We start from the raw sequence: 20,455 nt of genomic DNA on the forward strand, positions 1-20,455 counted from the left end.
TGACAAATGATTAAAAGAATATGAGAATAATAACTCTCGACCCAGATTTGAAGATAACACAAAAATCCTTACAAACTAAATATTGAAAGTATGGTATGGTATTTTTTCGTCATGAATAAAAATGCACACAAATAGTACAAACAAGATAAACCACTTAATCCAAGCACTCGGAAACCTTGGGCTGTCGATTTGATCTACCAAGTTAACCAAATTATTAGTGAACGTCTAGAATTTCGAGATTCACAATGCATTAAGCTACATAATTTCCCTAATATCGGGATAGTATTGACCTTGATGCACAACTGCCTGTAAAATGCATCCGATGTAAATCTAATAATACTTCCTTAAGTTAAATATTAAATGTATCGACTTGCTATTTGCAACGTGAAAATTAAAAAGAAAAACTCGATATGAATTTGGTCACGGAGGAGAAAGTAAGCCTAAATATACAAAAGGAAAGTCATGTCTATCCGAAAAGGAGAAGTTAGTAAATAGGTCACCAATGTAGGATTGGGATTAATGGACACAAAACAAGTTCAAGGGTAGGGAGGACGGAAACACGTTGAATAATGGCCGCATTGTACTCTGAGCAGAGAAATGTATACATACATATACATATGTATGTACATAGAGACAGTGGCCGCGGAAGCGTGGGGATGTTTCGATGTGTCCAACATCTGTCCGTCTTATGAACCCCTCACCCTCCCTGATCCTTCTATGTTAATATCCCCAGATGTCCCATGACTTCCGCCCCCACTGTATAGGGAACAAACAATGCAGGAAATGTAAATTCCACTATGGAATTTACTTTTATGCACGAAATGTGCATTTATTACGTATTTAGCTGGCAAAGTGTGGAGTGAAATTTAGGCATTTTCCTAATTTAGGCATTTTAAATTTAGTACATGACAAATTTTCCCAAAATTTGCAACGCTTCTTGAAATTCAGTCCCCTTACTTTTCGACTTGAAAAAATGCATTTAGACTACGCCGAATTAAAAATCTTGTAGGCACGCTTTGTATAAATTCATTGTTTAACCTCACGCACATGGAGGGATCATGGGCTTATGGTTATACACATACAGAAGTTGTGAATATACATACATACATACATATGTATCAGGGGTAATAAAAGCCTCGCGAAAATCCACTCTCCTCCACATGCTAAATTTACACACGCCATGCAACGCAGGCATCCGGGAATGGGACTCACTTTCTCTGAAATTCCGCATTTACGCTTTCTCATCTGCGTGAGTCAGTCCAGGATCTTGGATCCATCTTACCATGTCGAGGACTCAGGAAATTTCGTGTCAATAAAGAAATTCATCAAGTGCTTGAACATGTTTGTCGTTAATTTCAGTACTTGAAATTTAGACGTTTAAAACTTTTGTCAGCGATGTATTTAAGTATGATGACGGGTATGACCAAGCCGGACCGCTATCTTCTCCACCGGAAGAAAAAAGCTGTACTTCTTAAAAATGCGGGTCAAAAGGTTAGCCAAATTTTGTCAGGACTATGTTGAATAAATATTTTGTAACCGAATCTACATAATTTTGTATTTAGTACACGATTGGATCTGGGGAAAACTTGGGGAGTTTCGATCCAGAAAAATATGAACAGTTTTTGATATTTCCGAACAATGCGGACCTTCCCGATGAGCACTGCCAAATCGAACTAACACTTAGCCTGCCCACAATAAGTACCTATTAAAAAACTACGGGTCGAGTTGGTTTTTGTATTTTTATAATTTTCGGGTTTTAGGTTGCTGGTTTTAATAATTCAAATACAAATATTGATCCTACAATAGTAGAACCTCGTTAATGATTATTAGCCGCACTGAAGCCTGGTGCAACCCCTGTCGCCCCCATAACGGGGTTGACCCAAATGCCACCGGCGGAAGCGGGGGCGCAGCTCCTGGTTGCCCAGCTCCTCGATCACTTTTAGCGGTGCCACAGCGGCGTCACTACCTGTGGACAAGGCAAATCTGGGGTCAATTCAAAACTCCCAATTGTACGACCCCTTTAAACTCACCCGCCAATGCGACCGGGTGGGCATTAGCCATCCATGCAAAACTGAGCATGACGAGGAGTGAGGCGACGATTAAAATTCGGGGACCCATTTTAAATTTCTAAAAAAACAACAAGAAAAAAATGCTCTACATTTTGGTTTGAATTTATTTTGTTCTTTACAAACCTTTTTTACCGGATAAATAGCTGGAATGAGTAATTGATTGATGAGAATAATTCCAAAACATCTCTCCGTTTTATAGGGAGGCTCAGGTCGTACGTCGTATTTGACATTACGTAACTTAAATTGAACTCAAGGATTCGTAATTGTCCTCGTTGCCTTGCCCGGCACTATGAGGGACTTGTTCAGTCGTTGTGCATGTCTGTCTGTATGTGTGTCCAATTGAGATTTTCAAACGTATGTACATGTATAGACATCGCGGGTAGTAATTTCAACACTGTTAGAAATCTGATTTCTCGGGATTAAGCTGGTTACCGCGTGGTAACAAGTTATTCCGGTATGTAAAAATTTGCTACCGACATTGTAAAACCTTAATACCGAGCTATACCGTATTACTAATCAACACAACTCTGGTATTTCGAGCCATACAAAAAATATCTATATTATAATTTCCAAAAGTCCGTCCCGTGGAATTTTCCGTGACATCCCTGCATTCTGATTGGCTGTTGCAATTCTGGCTCCACCAATCAAGGGTTATAATTTCGGTTATGATTTAGGTTATGATTTCGGTTATTATTTCGGTTATTATTTAGGTTATGATTTCGGTTATGATTTAGGTTATGATTTCGGTTATGATTTAGGTTATGATTTAGGTTATGATTTCGGTTGTGATTTCGGTTATGATTTCGGTTATGATTTAGGTTATGATTTAGGTTATGATTTAGGTTGTGATTTCGGTGATTTCTGTTATGATTTAGGCTTAAAGAATCCTAAAAGTATTCGTTAGCTACCTGCAAAATTCTCCCTACCCAAGTAAAATAAAATAAAAATAAAATCCTAAAATTCCTATTTAGCAAAGTTAAAAAATTCCTTGGCAACGTTAAAAAAATTCTTTAGCAACGTTAAAAAATTCCTTAGCAACGTTAAAAAAATTCCTTAGCAACGTTAACAAAATTCCTTAGCTACATTAAAAAATTCCTTAGCAACGTTTAAAAAATGCCTTAGCAACATTTAAAAAATTTCTTAGCAACGTTAAAAAATTCCTTAGCAACGTTAAAAAATTTCGTTAAAAAAACTCGCTCCAGTTACATATGTACTTCGTTAATCCAAAGATTTTGGTGGGTTCGTTTTAAACTCTAAATTTGGACCGTCTTTAAGACGGGCTTATAGGCTAGTTTCATAATAATTCATATGAGCGTGGATTTATACAAGCGTACTAATACTGGCTCATCATTTGAGCTATGTATGCTAATTTATAAGGATTTTGCGCTAGATGGAGATTATTTTTTAAACAATTTCTTGCCGTGTGTTCCACGCATTTACGTATTTTGTGCGCATTGAATTGCAAAACGAAAAACTAGACATCGGTGATCCAAAGTAGAGATATCTACAATTATCTATTAACCGATTCGCAAATCCGCATATTAAGCCCAAGTTCTTCGAATGAATATGTAGGGAAATTTTTGCGAATTTCATCACCATGGTATGAGACGGATCTACTCTGACTCGGGCTACATAAATAAAAAATCGCACCCTCGCCCTCCGCTTTATCATATGTAATGGAACAATTGAGTAAGTACAATGTCTTCTTAGGCACAATGGAGCGTAAAACTTTCGCAAAACCAAATTCGAGACGTCAAAGCGAGAATTTGCGAAGCTATGAAATTTTTTATACAATAAAGGTGAAATTCTAGTAAGAGAGATTTTAGTAGTCAATTTGAATGAAAGCGACTCATTAATGCATTTCCTGTCTCGGATAAAAGTGACAAATTTATACGCGCATTTACATATGTACATAAGTATGTCGAAATGGTGTATTCTGTTAAATTAATTTGTTCATTGTACTTTTAAGAATTACTATTTATGTATTTCAAAAAATTTTAATAGTCATTTCGATGTCTACATATATATTTTTCAATATTACAGTTTAATCAACAATTACTTATGTAACTGTTACAGAAACATTAAAAGGTAGCAAGTAGTTTCAAATTATGACTCGAAATTATTGACTGACGTTTGTCCCTTTTACTTGCCGATGTCACAAATACCCATATATAAATAAGTGTATTTACGTCAAATCATACCGATAAGTCATAACGAAATGTATTTATCGTCATATAAAGTCATGCTGATAGGTCATATTTACAAATAATGTCAGGTCCTTCACATATTTATCGTACATACACTGTTAAAAATCTAGTAGACTCAAATATACATATGTACATAGCCACATAGGTATACATAGGGTCTCGGTACCGGTATTGACTTGGTAATAACTCGTTACCGGATTGGTAATAGTTTGTTTCTGAGTGGTACATGCATATGGATTTCCGCACGGTATACTGCACTACTATGCGGTAATGCCCGTTATTACCGTGCCGGTGAAGTCATCCTGAATGATTCAAGAAATTTTGCTAAGAGTTTGTCAGCAATGGTTCAATACCAGTTTTCTAAGAGGGTACCCATTACTCACCCCCATACATGCATATTTACATAAATGAACAAGATTCAATCCTTTTCAATGAACAAGTTTAGTGTGTAAAGACCAGCTTGGCTTTAACTAATACCATGAATATGTATTACACTAATATAAATAAATATACTTGCTAATATAAATTCATGACTAATACATACACATCTGCACATCGCATAAGAATATGTATGTATGTATATAAGTAAACGTTTTTTGCACACTTTTTCATCGCAAACCTACTTTTCACAAGGTTTCCAACCTTGCTAGTCTTTAATGGATGTACAATTAATTTCTTCAACTTCAACTTCTTTGCAGTTGGACATTTATTACCTGCCCATTTATTACCTGCCCGTGCTCTGCGTACCTATTAAGTTTTTTCTCCACCGTAACGACTCCTGAGATCACTTTGTCGTACAATTTGACATGAATAATGCAATAATTTTTTTTACCCAGGGCTGATTAAGCGCTTTCCAGCTCACCTTCACCATCCTGATGAACTGAACTGCTTCAAGGATAGATGTACACTCTTAGCAAAATGGTGTTGAATCATTACTGACCGAAGTACATATACATATGTATGACTCCACCGGCTCGGTAATAATAGGAATTACCGTACAGTAATGTTGTTGTAATGAATGATTACCATTACCACTCAGAAAAAAAACTACAACCCATCCGGGAGGAAGTTATTGCACTACAAAAAAATATGAAGTCACAGATACACTCCGTGAATTGATTTGGTATTAACTTCCCCCGCCTTGGTGACAGTTTGATTCCGAGAGTGGTACGTTTTCATCACGACATTAGTGTACTTTTACTACCATACGGTAATTCCCGTTATTATAGTGCCGGTGAAGTCATATGCACTGCGGCCGGTGATGATTCAATACCATTTTGTTACCAAATCAATACCAGTACGGGGCGCATATGTACATATCTATGTAAGTATTTAACTACACTACCGGTATCAAAATCACCAAAACTCGGATTCAACATTGTAACCAAGGCGTTTAAGTCATATATTGACACCGGCGGTGTTGATTCGACAAATTGTTATTTTGAGTATATGTATCTACATATCTATGTAGATTTGAAAATTGTTGAGCTTACCGATTATGAAGTCGTACGTTTGTATCCTTGGGAGGCTTAAATCTGGTCCCAGCTCTGTCAGAGCCATATCCAAGTCGTCTTTCCGATACTGCTCGACGTACTGCTTTATCATTAACGAAACCGAAGTCACGACGAAGAAAGAAAGCTTAAACATGGTTGCTACTGGGAAGAATTTACATAACACGTAAATTTGAACTTCACGGTCAGGACATGATCGTCTAAAGGATGACTGAAAACTTACGTTTTGCTGACCGAATTAAACAGATTATCCTGTAATTTGCTCAACGTGTTCCTCACCCGAGGAAAATAATAATAACTCATGCACATTGATACCGAAACAACGAATATGTTCATGGATACGCTCATTTCATGTGTGCAATAATAAAGTCATTGACATAGAATATTTACATGCATCCATGAAATTTATATGCATGTAGGTATGCGCATACAAATATTGTGTATCTCAAAATATTTACCCACCTCGTATAAACTGCTACATGCATGTAAATATCTATGTCAGTAATTAGGTGGACACCTTATGCATAGAGTATTACCTGTCGAGGTAATCGTACCGATTTATATGGATCCGTTCGCAAGGAAAAAACTTGGTGCGTGCTAACCTCTATTACTAAACCGCATTATCATTTATTGATTTGAGTATGTATTCGCAGAGTATGCATCATTATTTATATGCAGGGTTTCGATTTTCCCGTTCAAATTAACATTATCTAATTAAGTTAAAGTACCGTGCCGACAATCCACTAATCCGTATTATTCAGAAAAAATTCAAAAAGTTTAATTGGACCCACCATCCCGCTTCGTGATTTTCTATTCGACATAAATCGGATGACACGGGAAAAGTATTTTTCAGCCTTTATGTGAGGACATTCGTGTAAAAAAATATTTAAAAAAATATTAATTCAAGCCAATTGTGCAACTTCTGAACCGCTTGGTACTCAAAAATAGCGACTGGACATTCAAGCAGGGCTCAGGTCCTGCTCATGAGGCCAAAATAGTAAATGGGTGGTTCAAATCCATGTGTCGCTTAGAAATGAGACTAATATTCCGTGGAATGCATCAAGCAAGTGAGATGTTGATACCAGGACTTTGGGGTCTTCTAGCTTCAGAAGGGGGAAATTTTGAAAATGCTTGCTATATTTCGTAGGTAATTTAATGAGCTTTCTCGTGATATCGCTATTTTTCAAAATTCAATAAACTGAGTCCGCTACATTCATTTTTGTAGTGGTCAGAACTTCTGGCAATATTATGTAGACACTGTCGCGTGTACGACCACTAGTCCATGAAAAATTGCACGTACTACATACTTATGTCTACATATTCCTGTTCCAAATTGTACCAAATGTTTAAATATTGTTTGGTAATTTTCTCCAAAACCCCAGAACAATATATATTCAATTCTAATATTTATTGGGATCATTATATATGTCCATTGTTCCTCTAACCATTCTTAGAAGCAAATAAGGTAAAAATGAGCATAGATTAATGAAGCAGTAATTAACTAAATTTGATTTTGCATAAACTCTTATTTATCTAAATATTGTATAATATACATGTTTACAGTATAAGTACCTGTTAATTTAGTGAAAATAATATTGAAATTACATATTCTGCATTGCAATGCTCTCCTCACGAAATAAAATATAATACATCTGTAACAATAATTTACACACCTTAACGGTAAAATTTCAATAATAGATTCTGTTTAACGCCACTTCCAACTCGGTGGACGAAATTCTCTTCATTTCATCCGGGTTAACCAACTTATTAATTACTTTTACCCAAATTGCAAACCTCTCTTGTACAACAGCCTCTTTTAGATATAAATATCTATGTCTTGAAATTCCAAGATTGTGCAATTTTTCCGAAACCTGCGCCACATTAAAGCCATTCCCGTCCTGTTGTACTAACTCCAAAAACACGAGGCCTAAACTCCACATGTCCGCCTTTGTCGTGTAACCAAACCCACGCTTCATTTCCGGACTTCTGTAACAGTCGGTCCCCACCTGGCCGAAAGTCTTGTCCAAATCCCTCGTTGCTAAACCAAGATCCCCCATTTTCCAGATACAGCCACAAATTGGGTGTACCTTACAAAATATATTTCCCGGTTTTATATCCCGATGAATGAACCCCTTCGAATGAATGTAACTCAGCCCTGTCGCGATATCTTTGAATATGGCGGCTACATGTCCATTTGCAAAATTTGGGATGAGCTGATGATTCTCTAAGAAATATTTCAACGTGAATTGACAGAGTTCCATCTTGATGTAAATATTGCTCGGGGGCACCCACATCAGACCGGTCGAGCTGGCTGAGTTGAGCAGAAGGGAATCCACGTATGCCTGAAGTTGAAACCGGTCTAATTTCTCAGTACCTTCTGCTTCCGCCCAACAGCTAATGTAGCGTACCACGTGGTCATTGCTGAGTCCACTAAGGACGACTATTTCATTCAAAACGGCAGCAAAATAGCCAACGTCCCTTGTGCTGAAGTTTGATGCGGCACTGCATCGAAGCGTTTTCCGAATATCGACGCATTTTACGGCGACGTTTGGATTAACCACGTCGGTCTGATCGATGGCCTCGTACACTTTTCCGAAACTACCAGATCCCAATAGCTGGAAGCATTTTAGAGAGTCGTCCGTCTTCCAGGGGGAGTGGGTGTCGTTAAGGGGAGATTTCAGATCAGTATCTTTAGTGTCGAAAGAGTATGTCCTAAGCTCATGAGGCGGTTCTGCAAAGAAAAATAACTCACAATGGAACCTTTTTTAGATCTAGGTACACTGGGATCGACTAGGGAGTTATATCCAAAAATCAAGCCAAAAATTAGGAGTCGCATGACGCTTATCCTTCCGTTGAATGGCCCTTTTGAAGAAAAATATTGGGGGTCAAAGTTCGCACTCATCCCTGGTCTTCGCCCCGTGGAGGAAAAAGCAAGAGAAAATTTGCTCATAAATTGAACATAACCGCCAATATTTTTCATCAAAGGGGCCATTCAATGGAAAGATAAGTGTCATGTGACTCCTAATTTTTGGCTTGATTTTTGGCAAACTCGCTAGTCGATTCCGGTGTAGCTCGAAAAAAGGTTCCATTGTGAATTACAATTATCTTCGCTGCTGCGAAATTTCTTGCCTTTTACGATTAATTTTTACACACACTCTAAAGAAAAATAAGTAAAATTTACTCATGGTTGAGTAAAAAAAGAGGATGGCACGACAATTGGGTAAAACTTGACCAGTGATGAGCAAAATTTCAAAAGGGATGCACGATTAATGTACATAAAGCATTGGGTAAGTTTTACTCAATTGTGGTGTCATTCTAAATATTTTTTACCCGACATACAGTAAATTTTGTCTATTTTTCTTTATCTTTAGTGTATGCACCTTATTTAAACTTCAATACCTGACATAATGCGATTGAGGAGGGGAGCTTCACCACCTGCCCTTCTCAGATCTCGATGCCCTTTGGATATGTTGTAGGGTCCCATGAGTGAACAACAACCCTGAAGTGGTTTGACTCCATGGCCACATTTGCGCCCGCCACACCCACTCAGAGGTGCCAAAAACAGGAAAAAAACCATGTTTTCATGTGCTTCAAATGTCACCAAAAATCCAAGTTTGCTTGGATTTTGATAAAATTTACATTTTTGTGATCCAAGATACTTGGGTGATCATATCCAGTAGATATCTCAACTTTTTTGAAATTTTGAATTTTTTCGACTAATCGTCAGCTCGAAAATTTCGAAAATTTCAAAAAAGTTGAGATTGCTATTGGATATTATCACACAAGTATCTGGGATCACAAAAATGTAACATTTATCAAAATCCGAGCAAAATTGGATTTTTGGTGGATTTTTGAAGTTGGTAACTTTTGTAGTTTTCATCCCTTTGAGTGGGTGTGGTGGGCGCAAATGTGGCCATGGAGTGAAACCACTTCAGGGTTTTAGTACACTCATGGGACCCTACCACATATCCAAAGGGCATCGAGATCTGAGAAGGGCAGGTGGTGAAGCTCTCCTCCTGAGAAGGACACTCCTCGATATCCTTTTGTACAAAAGGTACCCAATTAACACGACCAACACAACCGAGCTAACATAAATATACACCATTTTTCCTTCAAATGAGTTAATTTTCTCATCCACGCTACTTTCACAATCAGAAACTCCATTATTCACTTCGGTAACTGGGATGCATCTCGGTTCATTTCCTCCACAGTAAAACTCTCCTTCCCCGCATCGGTTCAATCGGGAACAAAACTTTGGGTTTTCATCGCTCCCGTCAATGCAATCCGCCACAGTTTTTGGAGGGAGAGGCATTTTCCTTCATCGCAGTTGAAACTTTGTGAGCCACACCTGCCAAAAATGGTGATATTAAGCTTAATTGAAACAAAATATTCACTTCATCTTGAGATTCAAACTAATTACCCATCCAATAGCGAATTGGGGTTGCGAAGATAACTTTGATGTTTCTTAACTTCCTCATTAAACTGGTCTAATTGTATGTTTTGAACGGCTGTAAAATTCCCAGATGTTACGTTACACGCAAAATATCCTGAACTTGGCAACTTTTGAATTATAAGCTGAGTAGAGGAATTCTGGTAGTTTGCTCGTATTTCATAATTTGACTAGAAGTAAAAAAAATAAACCGTAGTAACGTTAGAAGTAGCTCGTCCTGTAACACTTCTGTGACAACATTAGTTGGTACATAAACTTCTGCACCAATGGTGCAAAATAAATGGACAAAAAATGCATGAGATTGATAGAATTTTACACCGGTGGTAGAAAATAAGCGGACAAAATAGATGCATAATCGTCGTGGGGTTTTGCACCAATGGTGGAGAATAAGCGGGGAAAATATACCCAGAAATTTTACATGATTTTGACTTTTTTAGACCCCCTTCGTGGGGATATATTTCTGTGGGTTATTCTGCACTTTTGGTGCGTATTGAATCAATTCTCCCAATTGTTTGGCACCATTTTATGTATCGCTTGGTCGATACGAATGGTGCTATTAATTTCCTAAAAATTGGACATGGGCCTATTTAATTAGCATCAATTGATGCAAGAAACTCATTAACAGACAGACAGACGGACAGACAGACAGACAGACAGACGGACAGGAGGAATTCAATAGCTCTCATGCTACGCAGGACGAGCTAATAAGGATATCGGAATAATTACAAGGTCGTATTTATATATCAGAGGCCAACGCCGCCACCGGCGATACATCCGAGTTCCTATTCCTTCAACCTTGAGATGCCGAAAAATGACGCAAATTGGCATCGCCGCCGCAAAATTGGTCAGCATTGACCTCTGATATATTTCTGTTTGAGAGCAACTCTTCTCCGACACCAATTGACAGGGGGCGCCCACAGATTTCAGGATTTCAGGAAAGAAAAGATTACCAAATTTTAGGAAAGAAAATATTTCAGGAAATACGGTGATACCAGTTCTGTTGCTGATTTAAGTTTTTAGTCCGAGTCAGGGCTTATGTACCCATCATGTCCGTCTGTCTGTCTGTCTGTCCGTCTGTCTGGTTTGCGATAACTGCCGTAAAACTAATCCGATCGACTTGAGATTTTGCACAAACATATTATGGGTCAAATGAGGAGTTAAGTTCGAAGATGGGCGAAATCGGTCAAGTGGTTGACCGGTGTGGGTCACATAGGTGGGTGGGGTATTATACATCAAAATTTCAAAATTGCCGTAGAAAGCTGAAATTTGGTGCAGAGATTTATAATGGTTTATAATGAAGGAATACAAAGTAAAATTGCAAAAATTTTCATCTGGAGGGACCCTAGGGGGTGACCCATACTGATTTTTAAAACTTATCCAATCGAGCTGAAATTTGGTACATAGGTTGTTAACCCTTTAAACTGTAACGACGACAATTGTCGTTTTATAAGAAATGGTTTAATTCGGGAGTACGACAAAAGTCGTCCTGAAAAATCGTGGTCATGGCGCGGAAGGAAGACAATTGTCGTTTCTAGGAGGTCATTGATTTTCACCATTTTCTCTCCGCGACCTAAAATTTGTTGCAATTTTGAGGGATTTCTCCTATGCCAACACAATGCTATATTTGAAGATTTTCTTCCCGAAAATTTGGATATTTCCCTATACAACGCAATGTTAAATTTTGGATTTTTCAGTTTTTCGAGTTTTATTAAAAACTCCTGAATTTCTCCTCCCGCGCCATGACCACAACATACTTTTAGCGTCCCCGATTTAATGCCTTTTCTTGTCGTTAATCATACACGTTAAAGGGTTAATGACTACTAATTGAAGAATATGAATTGAATCACCTGGACAGGCCCAATGGGGTGACCCATACCAATTTTTCAAATTCGTCAAATCGAGCTTAAATTTGGTAGACAAGTTGGTAATAGCTCCTAATGGAACAATATGAACTAAAATAAGAAAAATTTTCATCTGGAGGACCTTATTGGGCGACCAGGAAAAACAAATATGTGTGCACCAACAAATGTATACGAACCTAGTCACCCGCGTGGCTGGAATTTATATATGTTGCGTCTAATATTACGAGGATAATATCCTGAGAGTTTTAGGACAAAGTGTACACTCGTTTCAAAGTTATGGTCACAGTCGATACTGGTGACCAAGGGAAAAAATGTGTGCACTAACAAAAATTTAGTGATAGTCGATAAATTTTGGCATATGCGTTATTAAAGGCTCTTAATTGAAGAATTCGAAGTTTTAAAAATTTTAATTTGAAAACAGATTTACGCCTGACTCGGGCTACATCAAGTCTGCACTGTAGGTTTTTTATAAATGTCCCCTCTCTGCACTGTCGGGAGCAACATTGTTCTCAAACAGTATCTACAAAATATAAAACTTTTTTATATACGTACCACAATTTTAGAAATCTGCCTCTTTTCCAGCGAAGCTAGTTCGACACCATTAAAAATCCAAGATATCGACGTAGTACCGACCCCGGTAAAATAACGGTCGGCGGAAAGTACAAACCCCTCGTTTCAAACCGCTCATTACAAACCCGGCTCCTTACAAACCGCTTATTACAAACCCCGCTCATTACAAACCCGGATCATTACAAACCCCGCTCATTACAAACCCCGCTCATTACAAAATAACAAGTCAGAGATCTTCCAGTTTCGCCGAAATTTGGAACACTATTTCCTCTATCCCAAACCACACTGGTTATGTGGGGTTGCGCTGTGGGAATAAAACCATAATTTAATACTGTTATAAATATATCTTTTCCTTAGATTATCCAACTCAACATACGATCAAAAACAGGAAATTTTAAGGTTTTTTATCCCATCGTGACGAATTAAGGTGTGGCGCCCAACATGTTATGTCCAACTCTCCAATAAAATCAAGTGTCATTTTATCCTCTGCAAATTGCCATTGCTGACTTTTTATAGTTTTGCCATCGCGCGACGAAATTCCCTCGTCTAAAAATTTTGCAAAGGAATATGACTATTTATTTCTTAATTGAAAAAATCTGAGTCTTTCCATTTTTCACAACTTACAAATACTGTAACGGGAAGTGTCAAATACAATCCCATTTTTTGAAAGGGTAACCGCTAATCCGTCAGAGTACAATGCTTTTAATATGGAACAAGTCCAGAATAATGTGTCCCCAAAAATAAACTACTCAACGGCTTGATTTTCAGAATAACCAGCCGGATATGATCCGACAAACCTCCATCCAACGCTGACAAATCTGTAATTTATTTTAGAAACGTGCAGATTCTACGAAGCTTGAAGAATTATATGCTCTAAACAAACCTTGAGTGAAGACTAAAATTTGCGCTAAAACAACAGTTCTTTGTCTAAAATTTTCCCAAGTAAAGTTGAAATTTACACAACGTTGCAGGATTTTTCAATAAACCTTGGGTAAATTTCATAAAACAGTTGTTTCGACGCAAATTTTAGTCAACCTTGAGTATATTTCACTCAAGTTTATTTAGCGTGTATGTTGTCGTGCATTAGATAGATATGAACATACATGTCGTATTCCCGTAATGCGCAATTGGATGCCAAAATAGTTGAGTAAACATCGGCTGATTTGTCCCCTGGGCGAGGCATGTCATTAAAAATGCGCCATACGATTTTTCAGAACAAGTGTAATTGTTGACTTCTCCATTTATTCGGCAAGATGTGGAGATTTCTTCTGAAATGCAGTCTATGTTCTGGGTAGTAAATAAAATAAAATCCATATTATTATAACATATTAGGTACATAATTAAGTATTAATTGAAGTTAAAAAAATACGAACCCTGGGCACATAAAAGAAATGATTTCGACAAGTCGTGAACGAACCACATTTTGTAAAATTGGGCACCATGTTTATTTCAACGCTTTCCTCAGGTTGATTACTGTTTTGTGCTGACAAGCATTTAAAACAGGTAATCCGATCATTTCGGTGACACCATGATCCTCGAGCTTGACATAATTCTTCCTTACTTTCTTTCAGACTTGGAACATAATCTGGAAAAAAATTGTAAAATTAGTATGGATAAAAGCGAATAGCCAATGAGTAAACTCACGAGTTTGAAAAGAAGTTATTATTCAACTCAATTCAAAGTGAGTAAATTGAACAATAATTAACAAATTTACGGAAAATTATTTAGTTCGGGTTGACTTATGAGTCAAGTATCTATATGTCCTCTAGGGGTGCCTCGGTATCCGGTACCCGGCAGGGTATTTATATACATATATGTTAAAAATAAATGGAACATTTATAATTTGATCAGTTTAAAAATTGTAAGTTACAAAACTTGACGCTACATATATTGAAACATTATTACCGAGTAATTTTAAAATTTGTCCTATAATTTCAATATAAAATTTGACCGAATAAGTACCTACATATTCAAGCTACATAAATATTTTATTTTATACCGAGTAAAAAAATTAAATTCATGGGATTGAACAGGTTTTTACAAAATTTTGAATATTAAGTACGAAAATTGAATATACAAATTACTCGCCCGGGTTCGCCAAAAAAGGCCGAGAAATGTGTAATCTAACGTCTTCCATAAATTATCTATTGCCGTTCTGAGATCCATATAATTTTATCCGTACTTCAGTCCCATTCGAGGTGATCACCTTTTTCAGTTCAGGTTCTAAAGCTACCCGAGATATTAGTCCTGGACGTCCGAATGATAAACAAGACATGTTTGGATAACTGCTTGACTTCCTTGTAAAATTGATTACGGCATGAACTTGATACGTAGGTAGATTCGTCGAATAATTCGTCCTTGAATCCGAGCCGATACGTATAAATTGTTCGATCAATTAAAGTTTCGTCGTCATCCTTAAATAAAATGAATAGTAGAAGTCACGATAAAATTCAATTCATGTAAAAAAAGTTAGTTACCTCATTGATATGAAATATCCAATTGATTGGGTACGTTGCAAAACAATCGAATTCTAAAACTAGTGGAATTTCGTCCGGAAATGTGACTATGGTTTCATTTCTGTCCTTAACTATGTCAATTGGTGGTAACAGCTTAATTACTGGACAGTTATCGCATGCACGAAATTTTAGTAAGTCACACTTAACTAATATAAGCAACACTATGATGCACAGCGTTAAGTTCAGTAACATATTTAATGACGGCAAAAAAGGTTGTCAAATTGGAAATTAACCATAATACAATTTTAATATTTCTGGCTCAACAATTTAATTAATATTTAAATATTTACAAGGTCATTGTAAATCCAGAGTTTCGATTTGATAATTTTGTATACGGTAAATCAAAATGAATAAAAATTTATTGAAGGTTGAGTAAAAAAGAGGATTTGCCGTCTAACTCTGTCTGAGTAATAATAAATACTTGAAACGATAATATTGTGAACACAGTTTTATACTCTATTAAATAAATATTTACAGAATGCAAACATTCATTTGTGCGTATCTATTTGGAAAATGTCAATTCATACATGATTAAATTGTACATATGTAATAAGTGATTGGAAGAAGTACATACATGCGAAAAAATTTATCCCTGTTTCTTGAATAACACATGAATAACACATAGATATAGTAGAAATTCAATTTAGGATGTGGTTTACTGAATCACGGAAAAGTTATTATGCTGGAAACAATCCAAGGTGAATATCTATGACAAGTGTTACTTCGTATTTATGTTTAAGTTTTGTCGTTATATCATAAAATATTAAAATGCTTGAAACCGGTCGACGTCTTTTTGATAACGTGAGGAAAATGTGCTAATGGAATTATTTAACTTGGAACTTATCGAAAACAATCCACCTTAACACTATTGGACAAATGTATTTATTCGTATAGAATTAATAGAGGTATGAATTCGTACACTCTCAAATCAGGGTTGCAGAAATCTCATCTCACCCTCGTAAATCTCATCTCACTGAGATATAATGAGAAATAGTGAGACATGTGAAATATGAGATTTAGTGAGATTTATGAGCCATGCAGTAGCGCCACCTAGCGGACGGGGTCATGAACTACAAGTTTATCTCATTATTTCTCATATTTCTCACTCAGCCCCAAGTGAGATAAATGATATATATCATTAAATCTCACTAAATCTCACTCACAATGGAACCTTTTTCAAGCTACACGAGATAAGCTTAGTGACATATGCTAAAAAATCAAGCTAAAAATTAGAAATGACGTGGTACTTATCTTTCCGTTGAATGGGCACTTGGAGGTCAAATATTTGAGGGCAAAGTTCACAGTAGCGGCAGGTTTTTTTCTCAAGCGGGTGAGCGGAGGAGTGAAAATTTTCTCCTTCGAGGTCACTCTCGCACGCTCGCACTTCATTCAATGCATATTATTTTTGACAAAATTTCACAATCTCGTAAATTGGTGTATACATTCATCTAATTTTATATTTTCTTTTTAAAATCCTACTATCCACCGATCCGTAATAAAAAAGTGCCGATATGTTCAATAAATTATTATTATTTATATTATAAATTAAAATTATAAATCGAATATTATCCTCGAAAACCGCAGAGATGACTACTAAAAATTATAACTGCGTCTAATTATTTAATTAATGTATTAATTAATTAGAAATCATAATCCTTAAAGTTGACTTATTTTTATTGACACATTTCGTTGTATATTTTTGGAAATGCATACTAGTAACGAAACTAGCGCGACAGTGAAGGGAGCGGAGTGACTTCGAAGGAGAAAATTTTCACTCCTCCGCTCGCCCGGTTGAGAAACAACAGGCCGCTACTGTGAACCTTGCCCTCAAATATTTGACCTCAAAGTGCCCATTCAAAGGAAAGATAAGTACCACGTCATTTCTTATTTTTAGCTTGATTTTTTAGCATATGTCACGAAGCTTATCTCGTGTAGCTTGAAAAAAGGTTCCATTGTCAGTGATATATATCACTTGTAACCCTGTCTCAAATCTCGACGAAAAATAATTCTACGCATATGTATACCTAACCCTGTAAAATTATGTAGAACCATATATAGTGAATGCAATTAAGACGGGTAATTATGTAACACCTTATAATGACTTGATGAGTCATCCCATCCAAACATTACGTAGTTAAAACCTGTCAGTACGGGATTGCGGAGCCCGACTCAAGATATTTTTAATATACTACACAACGCCGTCAACCGTGGCAATTAGTAATTCCATAGTAGTACGGTACACAGTTAGAACCACCAGAATTTTCCGGTCATGCCAATTGTATTCTTCAGTGAGTAGTGCTGTCATATTCTCATAGGTACATTACGGCAAGTATTGTACGAAAAGTATAATAGGGTTCTTTCTTATATGTGAGTCCCACTATAATAAGTATGTCTTGAGCATATCTCAAATTAAGCCAGGGCTATAACCTACCAATTGTTTTCCAAAATTGGTATATATCATTCGACGGGTCGGCTGGCCTGAACATTTTGTTAATTTGCAACGCCACAGCTCCGACGGTAGTATTTTAATCGCAGCTGCCGCCGATATATCTGATTCATTCTAAGTCGAGCTGTTTATTTGCATGTATCCAAAATTTTAATTCCATCGGATTCGTTTAAAAAAAATATCGTAAGACGGACGGACAGACAACACGGGAATATAAACCCTTGGTCTGGCTGAAAAATATAAAATGCATATATAGCCGAACCAATTACAAGTACATGGCAACGTTAAGCTGTTATGTTCTTAGCCAAATTTATTAAACACGATTAGGTGGCAATGTGTAGGGATGTACCTGAAGTATTACGTATCTCGCCCTTTTGTATTGACATCAGCTTTAGGTAATTTTACCAAACTTGTTGACAACAAGTTGTTGTCCACAATAATAAATAAGCTACCTAACCTTACCATACATATCTATGGTAACCTATGTACATACTTAAGTAATACAAAATAAAGCAATTTGGTGTAAGTAAAGTTTGTATTACGTAGGTACCTACATACTTACATATTAGCACTTGTAGTCCTTCCATGAATTTATATTTCTACTCTTATGAGTCCTTCATATTGTCTGAATAACTATGTATGGATATACCCAGCCAGCAGATTGTCCTAACTCTTCAAAATCTCAGAGAAATCTCAGAGAATACTGGTCGGTCGACTTACAATGGAATCTTTTTTCAAGCCACACCAGGATTTTCTGGCTGGGTATATCCAAAAGTCAAGCCAAAAAATTAGAAATCAAATGGCACTTTTGATTTCGTTGAATGGCCCTTTCGAAAAAAAAACATTGGCGGCAAGCAATGAACTTTGATAACACATTCCATTGACATGGATCACATAATTTCAAAATTTCAACCAAATCCGAAGGTTACACCATCGCATTGTAAGTTGAATCTGAAGGAGTTTAATTTATTTAGTTTCTTAATTTTAGTGTTTGGGACACAATTTTAACGATTCCTTTTATAATACACATGTGGGAATAGTAAGATTGAGTTGTAGTGTACGAGTAAAAATTATTCGATTCGACAGAAAAATCCAATGACTATTTTTAGAGTAGCCTTTCAGTATTTATATGGATAAGACACACTGGTAATTTAACTTATTGACAATGAGTTACATATATCACCCCAAAACTTTTTTTATTTGTTGATAAAAATAGAGTAGCACACCAGCCAAAAGTAAAAAATAGTCATTTTTATGGTCGTATTTTAGGAGTTTTTCATTCATACTTTAAGGTTTTATCGGTCATTTATATCCGACGTCTGGTGGATACACATCTTCGTTGACACCTCGTTCTTTCTCCCCTTTTCGATCACGTCATACTCCACTTATTGGGGAATATGGTAGAAATCCTTTCGTAAATATCAGTCCCACCTTCCACCCACCCCCACCGGCTAGAAGTCTCTCCTGCCTCACCCCACCCACAATGCCGCTTCCTCCTAATCCCTCCCACATTCCACTTTCCCTCCGCGGGGAATGAAATATCCAAACACCTCAACGTCTCACACGGCACAACGCCCTCACCCAAAAAGGTTTCGTACAGGAACAGCATGGTCGCTTCAAAATGGAAATTTTCATCCGGCTTTCCCACTTTACCTATCAATGCCAAAGGAATTTTTTTCCGTACCACGCGCACAGTTAACTTCTCGATAGCAGGAAATTGTTTGCTATACACTAATTTAACCTCATCCCCTCCTGTCTCAAAATTTAAGGAAAGATAAGGTCGAAACCAATTCGATTCGTTGCAAGTAGTACAATCGTATATAATTTCTTCTCTCAAAATTTCGAAAACTTTCAATCTTGGCAGAATCGGAACCACAATGTGTGGCCATTGAGTCTTCGTTTCAGCGATGTTGGGCACGGAGGAGATGCACACGTGTTCCAGCTGTGGGGCGAGGAGGGAAAAGAGCCCGACGGCATCGAGGGTGCCGTCTTTTGGAACATAGAATTCGAGCTTGGTCACATTTGCATAACATTTTTGAAGAGGTACGTTGAATTTGGAAAATTTTATACAGATATGTACTAAGTATCCCAGGTACAGTATTCTTTGCAGTGAGACTGATTTGAGGTGGGGGAATGTAGCGTCGCTGTCCTCAAGCAGTGCACCTGGCACGTTGCACAAGGTGAGATTGGCCACGTGTTGGCTGAAAATCGTTATAATTTGGGTAACCAGGGACATCACTTTTTCCCACCTTTTATACATATCAAAAGGATGAGGATTGAACACGTTTACCGTCAATGTGGTCACTTTTTGTATTGCGACATTATCTGGAAATAGTTCTTTCCAGCCTTGATCAGTGGAAACCATTTGTTTGTGATGGACTAAAAGTAGGTGGAATTTTAACGATGTCAAATTTTTCAAAGATTCGTAAAGTTTGACCAAGCGAGACGCCACGTGGCGTAGGTTATTATCGACGGGGAGATAAATGCTTAATTTTGTCACGGTTTTGAGATCGATAGTGTTGAGTGTTTTTATCGCTTGAAGTACAATTTTAGGAGGGTTGACTTTAAATAGGACGATTTTGAGGTAGCGAGGAGATAAGTTGGAAAGGGAGACGAAATCCGTTGTATCGTTGACGTTTGACATTAGCTGGAGTTCGACGGGATGTCGAACGAGGAGGTGTCGCAAGGCTTCCTTCTCCCACGTGGAGTTCACTAGAGATGTGGATTCTAGATCGGGCGAAGGCAGAAATTCCATAACTTTGGAAATTATCTGTACGAGCAAAAAAAAAGTTTGGAATTACATAGACTCTTAAAAATAATGTTA

At 37.1% G+C, this 20,455-nt stretch overlaps 1 protein-coding gene and 2 long non-coding RNA genes across 3 annotated transcripts; all 3 read right to left on the reverse strand.

Moving 5' to 3' along the window:
• Positions 1-1,768: 1,768 nt before the first annotated feature.
• LOC118437978 lies at positions 1,769-5,856 on the reverse strand. The gene is made up of 3 exons (XR_004836521.1): positions 5,770-5,856; positions 2,031-2,127; positions 1,769-1,966 (listed from the first exon to the last, which is right to left on the reverse strand). It is a non-coding gene; the product is annotated as an uncharacterized LOC118437978 (long non-coding RNA).
• Positions 5,857-7,227: 1,371 nt separating this feature from the next.
• LOC110857390 (eukaryotic translation initiation factor 2-alpha kinase pek-1) lies at positions 7,228-8,789 on the reverse strand. Its single transcript, XM_035857585.1, has one exon. It carries the CDS (start codon positions 8,079-8,081, stop codon positions 7,476-7,478), a length of 606 nt encoding a protein of 201 aa, XP_035713478.1. The 5' UTR covers positions 8,082-8,789; the 3' UTR covers positions 7,228-7,475.
• Positions 8,790-9,742: 953 nt separating this feature from the next.
• Positions 9,743-15,512, reverse strand: LOC118437977. The gene is made up of 9 exons (XR_004836520.1): positions 15,147-15,512; positions 14,876-15,083; positions 14,043-14,254; positions 13,773-13,956; positions 13,294-13,487; positions 13,046-13,215; positions 12,652-12,973; positions 10,208-10,407; positions 9,743-10,135 (listed from the first exon to the last, which is right to left on the reverse strand). It is a non-coding gene; the product is annotated as an uncharacterized LOC118437977 (long non-coding RNA).
• Positions 15,513-20,455: the final 4,943 nt, after the last annotated feature.

This window comes from Folsomia candida, unplaced genomic scaffold (genome assembly GCF_002217175.1).
Source record: "Folsomia candida strain VU population unplaced genomic scaffold, ASM221717v1 Fcan01_Sc018, whole genome shotgun sequence".
NCBI classification, from domain to species: domain Eukaryota; kingdom Metazoa; phylum Arthropoda; class Collembola; order Entomobryomorpha; family Isotomidae; genus Folsomia; species Folsomia candida.